At 37.2% G+C, this 19,140-nt stretch overlaps 2 protein-coding genes across 7 annotated transcripts in view; one reads left to right on the forward strand and one right to left on the reverse strand.

Moving 5' to 3' along the window:
• The window catches only part of RELCH (RAB11 binding and LisH domain, coiled-coil and HEAT repeat containing), a 122,841-nt gene extending 120,946 nt beyond the window's left edge, over positions 1-1,895 (reverse strand). For all 5 annotated transcript variants that reach the window (XM_057526484.1, XM_057526483.1, XM_057526482.1 and 2 more), the window contains exon 1: positions 1,136-1,895. In XM_057526484.1, the coding sequence (XP_057382467.1) occupies positions 1,136-1,655 (520 nt within the window). In that variant the 5' untranslated portion in view covers positions 1,656-1,895. The remainder of the gene's footprint in view (positions 1-1,135) is intronic.
• Positions 1,896-1,985: 90 nt separating this feature from the next.
• PIGN (phosphatidylinositol glycan anchor biosynthesis class N) overlaps positions 1,986-19,140 on the forward strand; it is a 111,942-nt gene continuing 94,787 nt past the window's right edge. The window contains exons 1-6 of one of the 2 annotated variants that reach the window (XM_057526991.1): positions 1,986-2,118; positions 4,177-4,327; positions 12,189-12,437; positions 14,789-14,910; positions 15,522-15,620; positions 17,301-17,407. In XM_057526991.1, the coding sequence (XP_057382974.1) occupies positions 12,217-12,437; positions 14,789-14,910; positions 15,522-15,620; positions 17,301-17,407 (549 nt within the window). In that variant the 5' untranslated portion in view covers positions 1,986-2,118; positions 4,177-4,327; positions 12,189-12,216. The other variant, XM_007192001.2, reaches the window with a different exon arrangement.

Genomic DNA, 19,140 nt, shown 5'->3' on the forward strand with positions numbered 1-19,140 from the left:
TAAGATGCCTCTCAAAAGGGGTGGGTCCTAGGAATACAGTATACATCCTTGACAGCACGTTTTAAAGCCATAAGAAATGCTTATAAATATATGATGAATGAAGTAAACAACTGCTCTATACTTCTAACAATGATTATAACAAGGTAAAAAAATTAATTCCTGGGCTTCCCTGGTGGCGCAGTGGTTGAGAGTCTGCCTGCCAATGCAGGGGACACGTGTTCGAGCCCTGGTCTGGGAGGATCCCACATGCCGCGGAGCAACTGGGCCCGTGAGCCACAATTACTGAGCCTGCGCGTCTGGAGCCTGTGCTCCGCAACAAGAGAGGCCGCGATAATGAGAGGCCCGCGCACCGTGATGAAGAGTGGCCCCCACTTGCCGCAACTAGAGAAAGCCCTCGCACAGAAACGAAGACCCAACACAGCCATAAAAAAAAAAAAAGTTAATTCCTAACTTCGGCAGAGAAAAAAGCCTGTGAGGTGGTGAGACCAGCAGATACACTGCAGGTAGAACTTGCCTAGCCAGCTCCTTAGACTTCCTGTAATTTTGGAAACCTACTGAAATTAAGGAACAGAAATGCAATTAAATTGAGTTTAAACAGAACAAATTTTATGCAACAGAAAACCTAATTTTTGAGTGAGCAAGTCACCCCAAAGACAAAGGGTCTTCAAGTGGATCTGACTTCGTGGAGAGAAATTTCCTATTCTTTTCTCTCTTGACTTTGAGTCAAATAATTACCGCGAACAATTTAAGGAACACTGTTTCCAGGTAGTGGTGATTCAGGGGATTGGAGAAAACGGAAAAAGGATTAAAGCGATAAACCAAGGTTGCAAGGGAGTCTTCTGGAGTCACGTAATAGCCAGTGAACTAGCCAGTGAACGCTGGCTATTTAGTAGATCCCGACACCAAGAGTGGAGCCAGGAGCAGGTGCAAGTCCAGCCAAGAGCTGGAGGCAGGCAGGCAGAGAACAGTCACTGCCAGATCCTTTTGCTTCCGCCGCAAAACATCACCCCCCGCCCCAACTCTCTAACTAAAATGTTCCTCATACTCAGTACCCGCCCGGAAGTACCCCCTCCCCACAACTACCCCTTGCAATCCCAACAGTCCAGCCGGAGTGACAGGGCTGTTGTTCACTTACTGAGCTGTCCCCCACCCGACGTAGTACTCGGCTCCCGACCTCCTGCGCCTCCAACGCCGGCTGCTCCAGGGATCCCCGGCGCCCCTAACCCCGGCGGGGTCCCGCTCTGCCTCTCGAAGTTGCCGGGATTGGAGAAGTAGTCGCGCAGCCGAGGGAGCTCGCGGCCGCTCTCTAACAGCTCGGTGTGCAGCTCCAGGGCGGTCAGCAAGTATTGATCGCGCAACAACTGAGCCGCGATCGCATCAACTGACAATCGGGCCGGGGTCTCCCCGGTGACCCCCAGTGCCACCGCAGCCGCCGACGCCTCCCCAGGGAGCCCTGGCCGTGCACTGCTCCCTAAGGCCACGGGATCCTGGGGCGATAGCGAGTCCGCAGAGCCAGGATCTAGGCCGACCCCGGAACTCAGCCGAAGTCCTGCTCGCCGCTCGTCGGTCGCTGAAACCTCGTCGTCGTCCTCGTCCGAATCACTGAGGAATGGATTCACGCCGCCGCCACCACCTCCAGGCGCCATCGCCGCCATCTTATACTGTCAGGAGCGTGGGCGCCTCCCTGTCTGGCTCTGACAGGCCGCAGCCTGAATCCCCACTAAGCCTCAGCGGGCACTGGGCACCTCCAGGGCCCCGGATTGGCCACGTCCCGCCTCCTCACTTGGAGACCAGGCCCAGGCTCGGAGGCAAACGGTGTGGAAGCAGCACCACCCGCTGCTTCTGCCACAGCTGCAGCAGCAGCCCGGCTCTGCAGGCGTCTTCCTGGTCCCCAGTCTCGCGAGAAATGGCGCGTGCCGTGCCCCCTCTTCCCGCCCCAGCCCCGCCCCCGCCCCGCCCATTCTCCCCACTAGTGAACAAAGATAGAGGGCCCCGCTCCCCGCTCCAAGACAAAAATCCCGCCCCACTCCTTTTTGATTGACCGAATGAGATAGGGGGCGGGGACTGGAGTTATGGAGGGCTGACCCAAGAATTATCGCGAGAGCAGCTTCTGGCCAGGTAAGTGTTAGGGGTGTTCAGTGGTTGAGGAGCGGTTTTGATGGTGGCTTAGGAACATTCTCTTGGATGTCCTTTCGGGAACAGAGGGGAACTCTGACCTCGAGCTGGGTCCCGCCTTCGCGGTGAGGAGGCCTCATTCCTGAGATCAGGCCTGACCTGTATAAGCCCAGGTAAAGTCCGGGACTAGTGGGGGAGAGGTGCGGTCACGCCCGCCGCCGAGCTGCTTCACTTTTCCTTAGCACGTTTCACTTTTTCTGCTGTGTGCCGCCAGTTGATGACATTTTCTCCGCACGTGTAGCAAGTGCCCAGGGCAGGGGCTGTAGTCAGAATGTGGCTTCCTTTCTCTTCCTTGCCTTCCCAGCCGTGTGCCCGTTTGCCCTGGAGGCCTAGGAGAGTGCCTTCTCGCCACCAAGTTAGTAGTGATAGGGCAGGATGCCATAGGGTGGGGTGTGGGAGATGGAGAGAGTAAATGGAAAATGGAACTCAGAGGTTTGGATTTGCATGGATCAGAGAATACCCTGATAGCCTCGACTTCAATAGCAAACTGTTAGGATCTCAGGATTTAATACACAGGGATGCCTCAGAATATCAAATGCAGTCCCTCAGTGGAGGGAAAAGTAAACTTAATTCTAGAGACGTTCAATGACCCGGTCAAGTCAACTCCATCAATAAGTATTCAAAGGAACTAAAATCAGTTCTCATGTCCAAAGCCATTCTTTCTCCGCTATGCCTTGCAACATTTCTGACTTGTACATTTAGGCCGGAGTCAAGGTACTGACTGTGGAACTGAGAAATTGTTTTCAAACTTGGCTGCTTTTGACAGTTTTGATATCCTTTATCAAATGTTAGCACAGTATACTAAGTTTGGACAGTATACAAAGTATACAGTGTACTGTATACTTTGGACAGTATATATATATATTGGACAGTATACAAAAATGTTAGCATAGTATACAAAGTTTGCCACTTTTGTACTTTTAGATTTCCCTGTCATTCTGCATAGGTTCTTCCTTTAAGCACCAAAATAGACGTGGCAATAATTACGTTATCAGGTAAGTTATGTTACATTGAAGCAGTAAAGTATCTCCTTTAGGTCTGTGGAAAAATAAAAATATAGCGTTCTTATATAGCCTTAGGTCAGGTTATTGGTTTACATGTCATTGTATGCCAACAGTTAAATGTCGGCTTTAATTTCAGTTTACCCAGGCTCAGTAAACTAAAATTTTCATTTGAATGAGGCTTTGGGTTTTTCGTTTTGTTTTTGGTAGAAGTTGTTTTTGATGTTATTAATACTAAGAATTCGAAGTATTTTTTATAGAACATTAGCTCCTAATGTTTGAATTCTAAATTTTTGTGTGTGTGAGCCGTATATTGTAGAAAAGCATGGAAAAAAAAATCCTGGATCTCAGAAAAATAGTATCAAACTAGTCAATGCTGTTACATATTTCTTAGCTAAAAGGATTGCTGCTCCTTATTGAGTTTGCCAGAGAGACTGAAAATGGAACCAATTTCTGGAATGGAGGAATGGAAGGGATTAGGGAATGGCATGGAAAGGGCATGATTAGAAATGTGTTGTTTGTATAGTACAATATTTCTATCTCTGTAATGGGGAGTTTTAGAAATCTTTTGTATTTAGGGTCCCTGCACTTAGGGTCTTCCCTTAGAGGATTGTGCTTATTAGGTTGAAGAGCCTAAAGTTCATATCCCAGTTCTGCCAATTATTTGCTGTGAGACTTTTAAATAGTTACTTGACTTCTCTCAGCCCTCATCTGTCGAGGGGATACTGAAAGTATATAGAATTAGGAATGTGCTTGTCACCGTACCTGGTACCTAGTACACAATAAATGTTATAGTCAGTTATCAATTAATGTAATACTAGTATATGGAGAACATTTGACAGACTTTTAAAAATAAAGCAAAACAAACCCTTTGTCAATTGTTTAGTAGCTACAGCCAGAAAAAGCAATTAAGGTGGCCCCAAAGGGAATATCTTTAATTTAAGGTCTGATTTCTAAAATGAAAGTTGAAAATATCAATAGATTTAAAATGTTTCCTCAGAGAGTCGTAAGAAGTTGGGTGTAGAAGTCCTTCCATGATTGGCTTCCTATAACACGTCTGTAGTTTCCTGATTCTACTTCGTATCCTATAATCATGGACTTGTTTATGTGACCTTCCAAGCCCGTAACAAATCAACTGGCCAGTCTTCTCAGTAAGTACTTTTCTCTTCCGCAATACATAGAGGTTTACTTACCAATTAAAAATGTTTAAGAAATAGCACATACTAGAATATTAATAATTGCTGATCTCTACTTTTAATAATTTACTGTTAATATTGTTGAGAAATTTTCTTTCTACTTAGCAAGATCTGCATTAATTTGGTCTTTACAGCTAATGTTTCACTGAATAATATAGATAAGTCATTGAAGTTTGTATCTTAGTGATGAAGGTATAAAAGATTGCTTTTTTCCAAGCACTTAAATCATTTTCATGTTTAAAACATTATTTTTTGCTTTAGTAGTCTTAAAATAACCACAAGTAATATTTTAAATGCAAGTTTTTCATTGACTTAAAGTTTTATAAGTATCTAATTTTTTATACATTTTTATGCATTCTAATTTTTTAACATTGTTTTTCAGCATGTGGTAAACATCCCACAGATATAAGCTAAATAACTTTTATTGATACATGGTTATGTGTATTTTAAAATTTTTAGTAATTATTCATTTATTTTGGTGGTTTCCAAATGATTCATCCATGACAAAGTTTTCTTTTTCACTAAATCTGAATAAAAAGTGATTTTTTAAAAACAGAAATATTAAGTAATAATATTGCTTAATTACATGTGCTTAGCAATAATAAAATAAGTAGTGTGTGAAGAATGATATTTTGGAATCACCGAAATTTTATGTATAGTAAATGACTTAAACATTAAAGTTGTTGTGGTTGTTTGTTTTTTTTTTAGCAGAGATTTATTGATTGATTGGTTGGTTGGTTGATTGATTGATTGCCGTGTTGGGTCTCCGTTTCTGTGCAAGGGCTTTCTCTAGTTGCGGCAAGTGGGGGCCACTCTTCATCGCGATGCGCGGGCCTCTCACTGTCGCGGCCTCTCTTGTTGCGGAGCACAGGCTCCAGACGCGCAGGCTCAGTAACTGTGGCTCATGGGCTCAGTTGCTCCGCGGCACGTGGGATCCTCCCAGACCAGGGCTCGAACACGTGTCCCCTGCATTGGCAGGCAGACTCTCAACCACTGCGCCACCAGGGAAGCCCTGTTGTGGTTGTTTTTAAGGATCCTGAATCTTCACAGTTCATGCGTATGTTCTGGAGGAGGAATAAATAGAGAAACAAGGCAGCCTCTAGTGGCTATCCTGCATATTACATTTACCTTTGAAATGATAATTGTAAGTCATTTATTAGTCCTTAGTAAGTGCCCAGGACTGTGAGGAATGCTGGAGAAAGCCTGTCTTGCTGTCCTGGAATCAGCTTTAAATGATAGTGACAGACATTACTACATTACTACAAATAGTCAGAGTCATAACCATATAATTGTAAACTGAAGTAAAGGTTTTGGCTTCTGATTTTGACTGCATAGTCCCTGAGGAAGTGATGCTTGAGAGTGCAAGGTAGGGACTTGACTAGGAGCCCACTGTCACTATATAACACAGCTAGATTTTTATGTTGGCCGTTACAGCTTCAGGGTCAAAGTTCTCAAACACAATTTTTGTTTCACTACTTCAATAAGGTTTTGGGTAGTGGAAAATTTGTATTATCCTTTAACACATAAACTTTGATACTTTATATAGAAGAGTTGTGTAATAGCAATGGGGAAAAGAAAGAACATAAGTCCAGGGAGTTATTTGTAAATACAAATGAAAGTGAGAAGTGGTATACATATTTCCTTATTTATCAGCATGAAAAGGCGAGTACTCAGGTTTCCATGGTAAAGAGGAGTATTTAAATCAGTGTGAGCTTCTGTACATCTAGATATATACAGTATGTACTTTAGTTGTAAATAGAGTTTAAGATCTAACTGAAATGAATTAAGTACTTGAAAAATGGCTTACTTTGCATAACTAAATATGATACCTGATAGATGGGGTCCTGAGCTAGAGGACAGAAAAAAGGATAAGTGAATAGAATATTATGAATAATTTTGGAATAATAAATTTGACAATTTGGATGAAATGGACAAATGGACAAATTAAAAGATACAACTACCAAAACTCACTCAACAAGTAGTAAATAATGGTAACATCTCTCTGTATATGAAGAATTTATAGTTAAAAACCTTCCAACAAAGAAAACTCTGAGGCATTGGTTTCATTGGTGAATTCTGTTACACAAGAAAGGAAGAAATAATATAAATTCTACACAGACTCTTCCAAAAAATAAAAGAGGTAACAGCACTTCCCAATGCATTGTCTGATACCAAGACCAGAGAAAAAAGAAAATTATAGTCTAATATCTCTAATAAATATTACTTTAAAATGCTAAATAGTATTTCAGGAAATAAAATCCAATAGTATATAGAAAGGATAATACTTAATGATCAAGTGGGGTTTATTCTGGGAGTGCAAGCTTGGTTTAACATTGGAAATTCAATCAGCGTAATTCACCACATTGGGAGACTAAAAGAGAAAAACCGAATGATCATGATCATCTCAATAGATGCAACAAAAGCATTTGACAAAATCCAGCATTCATTCACAGCTTAAAACTCTTTGCATATTGACAGTAAAAGGGAACTTCTTTAACTTAAGAAAGGGAATCTACAAAACCTGGAAAACTGACAACTTTCACCCTAAGACTGGAAACAAGGCAAGGATTTCTGTTGTTACTACACCTATTCAACATTATACTAGAGGTCCTAGACAATACAACAAGCGTGAGACATAAATAAAAAAGTATAGATTGCTAAGAAGTCCTTTTTTCACAGGTGACATAATTATCTCTTTAGAAAATCAAAAGGTACCTACATAAAAGCTACTATAACTAATAATTTTTCAGTGTTGCAGGATACAAAGTGAATGTATAAAAATCAGTGGTAATTTAAGAACTAACAAGGGGAAATTGAAATAAAAAATACCATTTACAGTAATATCAAAAAATGAAATATGTAGGGATGAATCACAGAGGCATGAGGAAACTTTTGAGGGTTATGGGTATGTTAACTATCTTGACTGTAATTATTATACACTTTAAATATATACAGCTTATTATAGGCCAATTATGCCTCAATAAAGCTATAAAAATGCTATAAAGAATATTATTGGGACACTTCAAAAATTTGGAGTATAGATGGTAGATTAGATAAAAATACTGATGTTGAGTGTACTGAAGTTGATAACTCTACTGTAGGTATATATGGGAATATCATTATTCTCAGGAAATAAACACTGAAGTATTTAGGGGTAAAGGGCCATAGTGTATGTAACTTATCTTCACATGGTTCAGAAACAATATTATGTGACACACCCCCCCCCCAAACCTCCCACCCGCACACATGGGAGGGGTAAGTTAAAGAGGTGAGGCAGGGACCAGAGAGGCAAGAGGGAGAAAATGATAAAGCAAGTGGGAAAAATGTTAACGTTAGATGTATATGGCTAAGAGGTGTATAGATGTTCATACCACTATTGCAATTTTTCTCTGAATTTGGAATTGTTTGAAAATAAAAATGTTAAAAATCTATACTAAAGTGTTGTCATTTACAAAAATTCCTTAGGTGGGACACAAAATACAATCGCCAAAAGAAAATTAATTGAACTTAATCAGAATTTAAAAGTACTGCTATTTGAAAAACACTGTTTAAAAACTGGAAAGGGAAAAACAAGAGGATTAAAAAAAGTTCATTAAATGCATGAGAAGTTGCTCAACGTTATTGGTCATCAGGGAAAGGTAAATTAAAACCACAATAGGTTACCACTACACTCCCACTAACTAACTGTAATTGAATATACTCAAGAGTGGGGGGAAACATTATAACAATATATAAGAAATTATAAAGCACATTATACTTACTATAAAAGTAAATTCTAAAACGACATTTATAGCCAAATTATAGATTGTCAACAAAGTTTTAAAACACATAAAGACATTGCTTGTAGGTGTGTTAAACAGTTTGGAAAAAGTTTGGCAGTTCTTTTTATATGTTTAAACATCTGCTTACCATTTAACCCAGCAATTCTAATTCTGCATATTTATTCAAGAGAAATGAAAGCATATATTCACAAAGTTATTTACTGTTCATAGAAGCTTTATTTATAATAGCCCAAAACTGGAAACAATTCACATATCCATCTAGAGGTGAATAAATAAACAATTTGTAGTGTATCCATACAATGGATCCTTCTTGGTATTAAAAAGGAACAAACAACTGAATCACAGCTGTGCATGAATCTCAAAAATGTAATACTGAATGAAAGCAGATACAGTAAAGTACATACTGCATAATTCCATCTCAGTGACACTTTAGAATGCTAAAAATTAATCTTGCATCACAGAAGGCAGTGATTGCTTATGGTCAGAGCTGTGGGGATGGGGTTTGACTGCAGAGGGACATGGGGAACTTCTTGGAATGATAAAAATATTCTATATCTTGATTCTGGTGGTTGGTTATATGAGTGTATATATTGGTCAAAACATAAAATGTAGAATGTCCATTTTTGTATATAAATTGTACTTTAATAAAATTGATTGAAAAATTTAAAAATAGATGCCATTCATTAGAGTGCGTCAGAAAAAATTTAGTAAGACTATTGACCTTAGAATAATTAACTCTAAATAAGTGGAATGTATTATAACAAGAACCCTTATACTCAAAAGAAAAACAATTGTATGAACTAGTGGTAATTTTTAATATGCATATATTAAAAAAATGGTTAAAAACATACATTAGTAGGTAATTTTTTGGATCTGAAAGAATTATCACAGGGCTCCTTGTTAGCATTGAAAAGTGGGCTACTAGATATTGTATTTTTGCATACATCTTTTGATTGCCTAATATCCCACATATCTTCAAAGTCTTTCCTTGCTTTGGCTGGGTTCTTTGCCTCATTCTTTGTGGTCCTTCTAAAACATGTGGTCGTGCGTATTCAACACGGACATGTGGTCCATGTCTATTCACTTTTCTAATTCTGTTGTTGAGCATAATACTTGCAAAATAGTAGGTTTTGAATAAATGTTGTTGAAGTAGGATTCATTTTAGCCAAAATTACTTTGCCATTCATTTTAATAAGTTCCTTAAAAAACATTGATTGAGCACCTACTTTCTCAGTAGGTAGGACATAACAGTGGTGAACAAGATATCAATCTGTGTCCTTATGGGGCTTATATTCTAGTGGAAGAGGATCACTAAGTAAATTTCAACAATAAATACAGAGCGTGTCATTGTTTAAATCAGGGAAAATGAAGAAAGGGTCTACTTTAGGGTGGTGTAGAAACCTTGAGGAGGCGACATTTGAGAAGATGGTGTGAAAAATAAGAAGGAGCCCGCCGTGGGAAGAGCCAGCTAAAGAGCCCAGAGATAGTTCACTTGGAACTGAGCGGTTTCCCTGGATGCAAGACTTCCAGTGCCCAAAGCGGGGGTGGGGGGGGATCCCAGGCACAACAGCGTGGTCCAGCTGCTCCACTGTGCTCTAGGCTCCAGCTCTTCTTGCTTTCACAAGGATTTTTAACTCCTGCAGTTACTCCACCTTTCTGTTGCAGTGTTAATTTCTTTCTACATTTGAAATCATTCCTCAGCACACAGATCTAGTGTCTCCTAGCTGAGGAAAACCCTCTATTGGCCATACATCAATTTTCGTTTAAGAAAAGAACTTTTCTTGAGACTTAGCATTCTCCCAAAGAGCTGTACTCATCCCATTGTCTTTCCCCCCCTGACCTCCCATTTACTTTCGAGCAAGCACGTTCATGGGGCTTACCTCTCACTACTCTGTTGAAATTCCTCAGTAAGGTTAACAAGGACTTCAGTTTGCTGCCCTGCTCTTACTCCAGTCTTTAAGTGTATCTGATAAAGTTGACGACACCCTCCTCTCTTGAAACACTGATACTAATAATAATTTCTGTGTTTGAAATCTTGTCCTTTAGAATATTCTGCTAAACGTCTCCTTTTTAATTCATCAAATTTAGTTTGTTGTACTGTTTGTATTTGAAGTGATGACTTTTTCTTCAGGAGGGCTTGTGAGATAAGCAAGAGAAATATATATTGCAAGTGTTTAATTAATTTATCATTAGGAGAATCAGTATTCAGCTGAAACAATTATTTCCATATATAGCATATCAAAGGCCTTAAAGATGTTCATAGCCTTTGATTCAGTGACTGTACTTACAGGCAGTATCTTAAGCACATAATGTGAAATGTCTGAAAAATTAACATAAAAATTATATATAAATTTAGATTAATCACATTGATACTTTTAATAGTAAAAACCTGCTTAACAATATGGGGGTGATCAGGAAAATTAAAATGCACCCATAGAATAGGGTTATGGTAATGGTAAATGATGTGTAGGAAAAGGTGGGTTATTTTTTTAAATAACAGAAATGTTAATGTATAATAAAGGAAAAATATATAAAATTGTGAGCCTCTATAAAAATGTAGATAGGATAAAAATTGTAAGAAACTGTGAACAGATTTTTCTTTAGGTAGTAGAATTGTAGGTAATTTTTCTATATTTCCAAACTTACCACAGTGATTTTATTTTTATAATCAGATTGCTGTTATTAATATGGGAGTTGCTATGTAGTCAAAGCTCATAAGGAAAATACATATTTATTCTGAGAGTGTTGCCTTAGATTGCAGAATAGCATCTACTCAGTAAGGGACTTTTATAATTTGTGGAATATCTTTGATATTTAGTTGACTCTTGATTCTCCCAAGAAAAAAGTGGTCCATAATTTGACCATTTTCTCTATTTTATTTTATTATTTTATTATATGCTTGACTTTGATAAGGTTTCTTCCCCAATGTTTCAGTGTTTTTGCAAGATATTTTGCCACCCTTTCCTTTCATAATGTACTTCTTCAGGCCAGGAAGAATAAGATGTATCTGTAATTAAATTAACTCATCTTTAGTGTTTTTCAGCCAAGCGTCACTATGTGTAACTAATGCAGTTACATTACAAGAAGGACAAGTTAGAGTACTTTGCTGTTATTTGTAATCTGGGGAGAGATTCACCAACAAAAGCAAATTGTAGACTGGCTTGAAAAGCACTCCCATGGACTCCCATTGATTTAGGCAGTTAATGGTATATTTAAATGTGTTATTTAAATGTTTCACATTGCTTAGTTTTCCTTCCCTAAGTATTTGTAAGCTCATCAGATTTGTGACTGTGTCACTTTGGTGGTCTCTGTAGTTCCCCAGCACACAATTATGCGCTTAATATGTGCACAGAACATTTTTACTGAATGAATGAATGTAACCCTCTGCTTTTTTGTATTGGTTCAGGGAACTAAAATAAAGTGTTCCCTTAATGAGTGTAAATCTTCTGAAGCAAAGACGAAATTTAACTACTTTTTCCTTCCCCTACTAAATGGACAAAATGCATGTTGTCTGCTCAACTTGGTAATAGTCAAGAGAAGCTAAAACGTCCTGAGCTGATAACCAAAAGTCAAAACAAAAGAAAAGAAGCACAAATAGTTAAATAATGTTAAATTCTGAGAATATCAATGGTTGTCACATGGGTAACCAAGACCACCATGAGTTGTATTTTCTATTTTATACAGGATTTGACTTGACTGAACCTTAACTCATTTTAGGACTCATTTAATTCTTTCTTTGTTTTTTGATCCTATGTTAGTTTTTATGAGCTTAGTATGCATTTAAGTCTATTATAAATAGTTTATTGGTGCTAATTACTTATGATACTTGAACTTTTTGCTTGAGTGTACTTTATCATATATTTTATTTCTGTAATATCTCATTATTAAATAATGCTTGTTACCATCATAAATGAAGGTGAAGCTGTTATGTAATATTTTAAAATATACAATCTATATGTAGTCATCAAAATAAGTGAAAATATATATGATTGCACTAAGGCTTACCCAAATTTAATTTTGTTCCCTCTTTTCAGTTTTTCTTGAAGATTAGTTACACGGGATATGCTGCTGTACATTATTTTGGGATTGCTCATACATTTGGTGTTCTTCGCCTCCATCTTTGACATTTATTTTACATCCCCTTTGGTTCATGGAATGACTCCTCAGTTTACGCCATTGCCTCCCCCAGCGAAAAGATTAGTTCTGTTTGTTGCTGATGGCCTGCGAGCAGATAAACTTTATGAATTAGATGAAAATGGAAATTCTAGGGCACCATTTATTAGGTAAGCATGTCAACTGGTACAAAGACATCTCTGGAAAATGTTATGCTAATACTGTTTATCTCACGTTGGGTAGAGGAGTGATGATGAGAAAGAGAATAGGGCACATATACATTGGCCTTTGCCATAGAGATTAGCAGGTTTATTTCCTTCTAGGAGTTATTTCTCGTATTGTGGAAGTTGCTATCAGGTGAATCGAAATGAATGGCCTTAGTTGCTTGGCCTAACTTGTCCTAATTTCTGAAACCTGGCTTACAACTCACTATATTGTCCTTTTCTTATTAATGACAAGCATATATATTAGTGAATTGCCAATTACAAAGGTGTTTAACTAGAAAATATAGACTTCAACTCAAAACACATCTTCTATAAAATATATGAAGCCCTTCCAAGTCTATATCACTACATAATGTAATTTTGGATTCTATTAAGTGGCTTTGAAAAGAAATATTTAATTTTGGGGGCTTAGGGGACTCCTGCAATCAACTGTTCTTTTTCTGATTCATAGCAAGCCCCTCAAAAGCCCTTCCTAATGCTGTTGTAGAGAGATTAAAACTCAAATTCAAGTGGAAATTTATCTAAAATCGTCTATCTTTCTCCTGCCCCTGTCATGATTTCTTTCTATCTCTTTACCCTGTTTCAATTTTCTTTATAGTACTACTTAGCATGTGCAACTTCCACTAAGGCTGGGACTTTGTTTTATATACCACTTTATCTCTAGTTCCTAGAGCATATAGGCAATTAATAAATATTTGTTGACTGCTAGAAGAATGAATGAACCTGAATTCTATGTTGAATTTCCAGGAATAAATTTATGGTGCCTCAAAGAAATGCATAATATACTAAAGTATGCAAATAAATGAGCAACTCAGGGCAATAGGAAAATATGAGTAGGAAAATAAGATCAAGCCTGGGTTAAGTTCAGTACACAACAATGTGTAACATAAATTTCTATGAATAGTTTAAAAATTGGGGTGATATATTTGGTTGAATTTCTTAGTTGTCAAAGAAAGGAGAGAAATATAGTTCATTGCAAAATTAATAAGATATAAAATATACTGGTTGTTAAGGCAAAGGCAAGGCTTTCTGGTACCACTTGCTTCTCCTTGGGGTGTTACATAGAGGGCAAAGGGCTCACAGTTGATGTGCCTTGTGTTGTATGCCATTCTAGCTTCTTCTAAACCTTTTTTTTTGAAAGGTTTTATTTGTTCCTCACTGTTTTTTAAAAAATATGATCTGATCAAAATGTTTTCAACAGAAGTATCCACATTTCTTTATACCTCCCTCTCTCTGTTTGAGTTCAGTTTCCATTAACATAACTGAAGAAGTTAAAAAATATTTCTCCCTCAGCAGGTGGGTCAATGGTTTTTTAAGCCTTTTACTTTTTATGTATATATTTGACCAAAGTTGGTTTTATTATGAGGTGTCAATATTAAAAGTATCTAAACCAACACTTTTTTTTTTTTTTTAAATTTATTTATTTATTTTTGGCTGTGTTGGGTCTTCGTTTCTGTGCAAGGGCTTTCTCTAGTTGCAGCAAGCGGGGGCCGCTCTTCATCACCGTGCGCGGGCCTCTCACCATCGTGGCCTATCCTGTTGCGGAGCACAGACTCCAGATGCGCAGGCTCAGTAGTTGTGGCTCACGGGCCCAGCCGCTCCGCGGCATGCGGGATCCTCCCAGACCAGGGCTCGAACCCGTGTCCCCTGCATTGGCAGGCGGACCCTCAACCACCGCACCACCAGGGAAGCCCCTAAACCACCACTTTTAGATACTTTTCTACAGAACATTTTGAGAGTTGAAAGTTGTTACCAATGAATTAGTGTTTTATAACTTGTTGCTCTGCTGGCCTTTCACCTGCAACAGTGTTACTGATAGTTTTGCATTTTCCCCCAAATTTTGCAAATCACTGTTAGACAACTTAAAGAATGTTGATACATTTTAGCAAAAGAAATTTTGGCCTGTTTTAATCTCAAATTTAGGAAGATAATTTAACCACCATCACACCTAATAAAATTTAACATTGACAAAATAATATTGTGTATATCAATGATTTCTTATGTAACATACCATTTCAATACTTTGTGGCTTTAAACAGTAATGGTGTATTTTGTCTTGTGATCCTGTACAGTGGTTGAGTGGTTCTTTGTCTCACCTGGGCTTTCTTGTGCTATTGAATCCAGCTGGTGGGAGGGATAGGACTGGGCTCAAGTGGGATCAGAAAGATTCCTTTCCTTCTTAAATTTTGACTCATTCTTTTGACTGGATTCCTTCAGTAATAATCTTATTTTTCTAAAGCCTTAACAGAGCATTTGATCATAGTCTATGTTAACTATTCATCTGTAACATCTTTTAGGAATATCATAATGCATGAAGGCAGCTGGGGGATATCTCACACACGTGTGCCAACTGAATCTCGGCCAGGCCATGTAGCCCTGATAGCAGGGTTTTATGAAGACGTCAGTGCAGTTGCCAAAGGTATTGTCTATTTAGATGATTTTATCACATGAAAAATTTATTGCAAAAATATTGCTTCTTTAACACTGAATCATGACACAAAGTGAAGTATGTTTTGAGATACTTTTTTTTTGGCTATGCTGCGTGGCATGTGGGATCTTAGTTCTCTGACCAGGGACCGAACCGACGCCCCCTGCAGTGGAAGCATGGAGTCTTAACCACTGGACCGCCAGGGAAGTCCCTGTTTTGAGATACTTTTGACAAGAATTTTAGCATGCCTAACTCACATAAACACACACTGGGATTGACTCAAGAATTAAGCTTTAGCTTTTTGTCATCCTGTGCTATTGATAGAATATGATTGGATGGATTCATGGATTTCCTAGATCTTAACACTCGAAAGGTCAAAAGTGATTCTATATTTTAGTAAGAAGTAAATTATCTATTGTAAGCTTTTTTAAAAAAATTGTAATATAATACATGTAACAAAATCTGTTATTAGTTTTGCATTTGTTCTGCAATTAATCCTCATTGTTATTATTTGAAAAATACTTCTTTAGGGGTTATACTAATATTTCATCATGTATATATTACTTTTGTCATTGTTTGCTTTTTTTCTCAATTACCTGAAGGATGGAAGGAAAATCCTGTAGAATTTGATTCTCTTATTAATGAAACCAGGCACACATGGTGCTGGGGGAGCCCAGACATCTTGGCTATGTTTGCCAAAGGTAAAAGTCATTGATTATATTTCCTCAGCTATTAAATAGGCAATAAATCAATATGGTAATTTAAAATATATACTATATTTTATTGATTTTGAAATACATGTTTTTACATATTTAACATCTCTGAAATAAGGGTGTATATTACAATAGATAGACATGTCAGTTTGATTTTTTTCCTTCTTAGTTGTACTTGAAATGTTGAATTATACGGTTTTTAACACCTTGGATTCGATGAAATGGTATATGACTCTTAACATCTAACAGCTTTTTAATCTTGGGCAAGTTAGATAACTTCTCTGAATTTCAGTTTTCTTTTCTGTAAAATGTGATAATAATAATAATTTCTATCTTCTAGGTTTGTTTTGGGGATTAAATAAGATAATTCATGTGAAACATTTAGCAAAATGCTTATTATGATGATGATAACTCCTCATTATTATGATGATGTAGATGTCTGGTTCATTTTACTTTGATAGATTATTACTAAGAAGTTAGTAGATAGTCACATAAAGATTTAAATGTTAAAATTTATATTTATAACTTCTATTTGCATATATTCAGGATCATGCCATTTGGATTTGTTGTATTTGTTGTATTTCTGTGCATGAATCTGCAAGTATTCGAACATCTCTTGATTAGAAAATTCATTTACATTATTTTCTAAAATCAGTTGGATTCCATTTGAATTTTGTATCATTAAATGCTTTTTAGTGAGAGCATTATGATCATTTCACCTAATGAAAAGGTTTACACTTAAAGAATATAATATAATAATTGTAATTACTAAAGATTATTATATGTCTCAAAAGCAAAACAGATATTCAGAATTTTCTGTATGATAGTCACAGAACATTATTATGTAGAGCAGGTCAAAAAGCTCATACTGCTTGCCATTTATATACTCCCTTCTTTGGAAAGCAGTTAAGCTTTTTGGGGGACTGGTGGTGGTGAGGATGGATTAAGTTGCTATGGCTACCAAACTTACCTCCCTACTTCTGACTACAGTTGATAGAACAGGACACCTGAATTGGAGATAATCGAATAAGAATGTTCCATTTCTTATGGCAACCCACACACCCACTCAGATCTTTACTTAGAATGTGGGAAGTAGAACGGCTGAACAGTAGAATAGTATCATTAGAGCCAAGCTGATATTATAAGAGATTTGTCATTATTTTGTTACATCTCTTACTTATGAGCTGTAAGAGCCTAACTCAGAAATTCACTAAGTTGATTAGATTCATAATAAGATCCTACAAATGTGTAAGATTAATATATTTGTTGACCCTTTCAAACTATTTGGCAATAAGCAATATTTATTCTCTTATACTGAGAAAAATGCACATATTTTATGAATAAAAGAATTGAAATATTTGAATTTTCTTCTTGGTTAGGGAATTTTGTAAAACAAATGATTTCATCTATTTTAGATTGTACCATCCTTAGATGCACAAATTCTTTGAATAGTTTAATCCTTACAGGGAGACAAACTTTGGTGTTTACTTTTGTGCTGTCGTGTATTCATTAGCACTGTGACTTTGGCAAGTTAATTAACTCACTTGTAGTGTATCTGTAAAATTGGAATATGTTACTGTGAGAACAAAAACAACAGCATATGTTATAGTATAAACTATGGTCCACGGCAGATCATTAAAAATTTTTTTCTCCAAATTTCCTTTTCAGGTGCTAGTGGAAACCATGTTTTTGCACATAATTATGACGCTTACAGTGAGGATTTTGGTGCCCAGGATGTAACAAAACTGGATACCTGGGTTTTTGATAATGTGAAGGTACGTGCTATTGAGTGGCTAATCTACAGCACACGTATTTGTACCTAATGTACTAGAAACTGATTTGTTAGTAAATGCATCTTAGTTTTTTTTACTTGTATGAACTTGAAAGTTCTTTATTGTAGCATACTATTTTAAAAAGACTGGATTCTAGGAAATTACATATTCTACAATAACCAATTAATAGAAGTTTAAAAAAAATAATTTAAAAAAGTTAACTCTGGGCTTCCCTGGTGGCACAGTGGTTGAGAATCCGCCTGCCAATGCAGGGGACACGGGTTCAATCCCTGGTCTGGGAGGATCCCACATGCCGCGGAGCAGCTAGGCCCGTGCGCCACAACTACTGAGCCTGTGCTCTGGAGCTTGTGAGCCACAACTGCTGAGCCCGCATGCCACAACTACTGAAGCCCACGCGCCTAGAGCCCATGCTCTGCAACGAAAGAGGCCACTGCAATGGGAAGCCCACGCACCGCAACGAAGAGTAGCTCCCACAGCTGGAGAAAGCCCGTGCGCAGCAACGAAGACCCAATGCAGTCAAAAATAAATAAATAAAATAAATAGATTTATTAAAAAAAAAAAAAGTTAACTCTTAAATTCCGTGTTTCTGACAGTAAAATGAGCCCTTGGTTGGATTTAGGAAACCTGCATTTCTTTCCTAGTTTGCTGAATCATCCTAGGTAAACCTTCTTGATCTTTCATTGACCACAGAACCAGTCTCTTACAAGTAGTGGGACCATGTGATTTGTGTGAAAGTCTTCTGAAAAATGCTGTTCAAATCTAATGCATTTATTATAACATAAAGTAGATGTTTAAAAAAAATTGTACTTTAAAGAAAAATTAGATAAGCAAAAACAAATTCACAAGTTAATCATAATAAAATATTTGAATTTCGTTAAGATATCGAGTTTTTTGGACTGTTTGTTAGTGACAATCATCACAGCTTCACCAGGAATCCAATAGAATTTATATTTTCAAAAATTGTGTGAAAATCTCAGCTGTGGATATTGGCTCACTCCTTTTTATCAATCTATTCTTTCTCATCTCCAAATTATAACTCATAATTCATCTGTTGTAAGAAGCATTCATTGATTGACCCTTAATGATTCTTCCTTTTACCAGTAGTGTCTTTGGACTGACATTGCGGAATTCTCCATAATGTAGTCATTTTTATTGTTTGTTTGTAAGCAGTCAGTATGTGTCTGCATTTTTCTTTGTATTTACTTATCAGGAATTAAGTGCTCAATGTGTTCTTTGATAAACCCTATTTCTTTTATCAGAATATTTTTCCTTGAAGCTTTCTTTTTTCATTTAACATATGCTTTTGTCAAAAGGGAGAACCTTCAAGTTAAATAAAATCTCTTCAAAAAAAAATAAGCAATTTATTTTGCTATCACTTCTTAATATAATTGACTTATATTAGTATCTGCTTAAAGGCCTTTGGCTTCTAATTTCATGAACATAGCCAAAAATGTTCCAAAATCATGGATTTGATTCCTTGTGGATAGGCAGATAATGACTGGCCTGATTTTATGCCTTTTTTACTTTACTTCAACGCTGCTAGTTGGTGATATGATAGTGACCAGAAAAAAAGTTTGCCTACAACTTCATAAAATATGATAGAGACATGTACATTAATCAAGTAATAACAAAAATATGAAATCATCAACAATGATAAGTGCTGTGAAGGAAAAATGCAGGGACTAAGAATATATCTTTAGAAAATTCTGATCTGA

The sequence above is a fragment of the Balaenoptera acutorostrata genome, chromosome 13, assembly GCF_949987535.1.
Source record: "Balaenoptera acutorostrata chromosome 13, mBalAcu1.1, whole genome shotgun sequence".
Lineage (NCBI taxonomy): Eukaryota > Metazoa > Chordata > Mammalia > Artiodactyla > Balaenopteridae > Balaenoptera > Balaenoptera acutorostrata.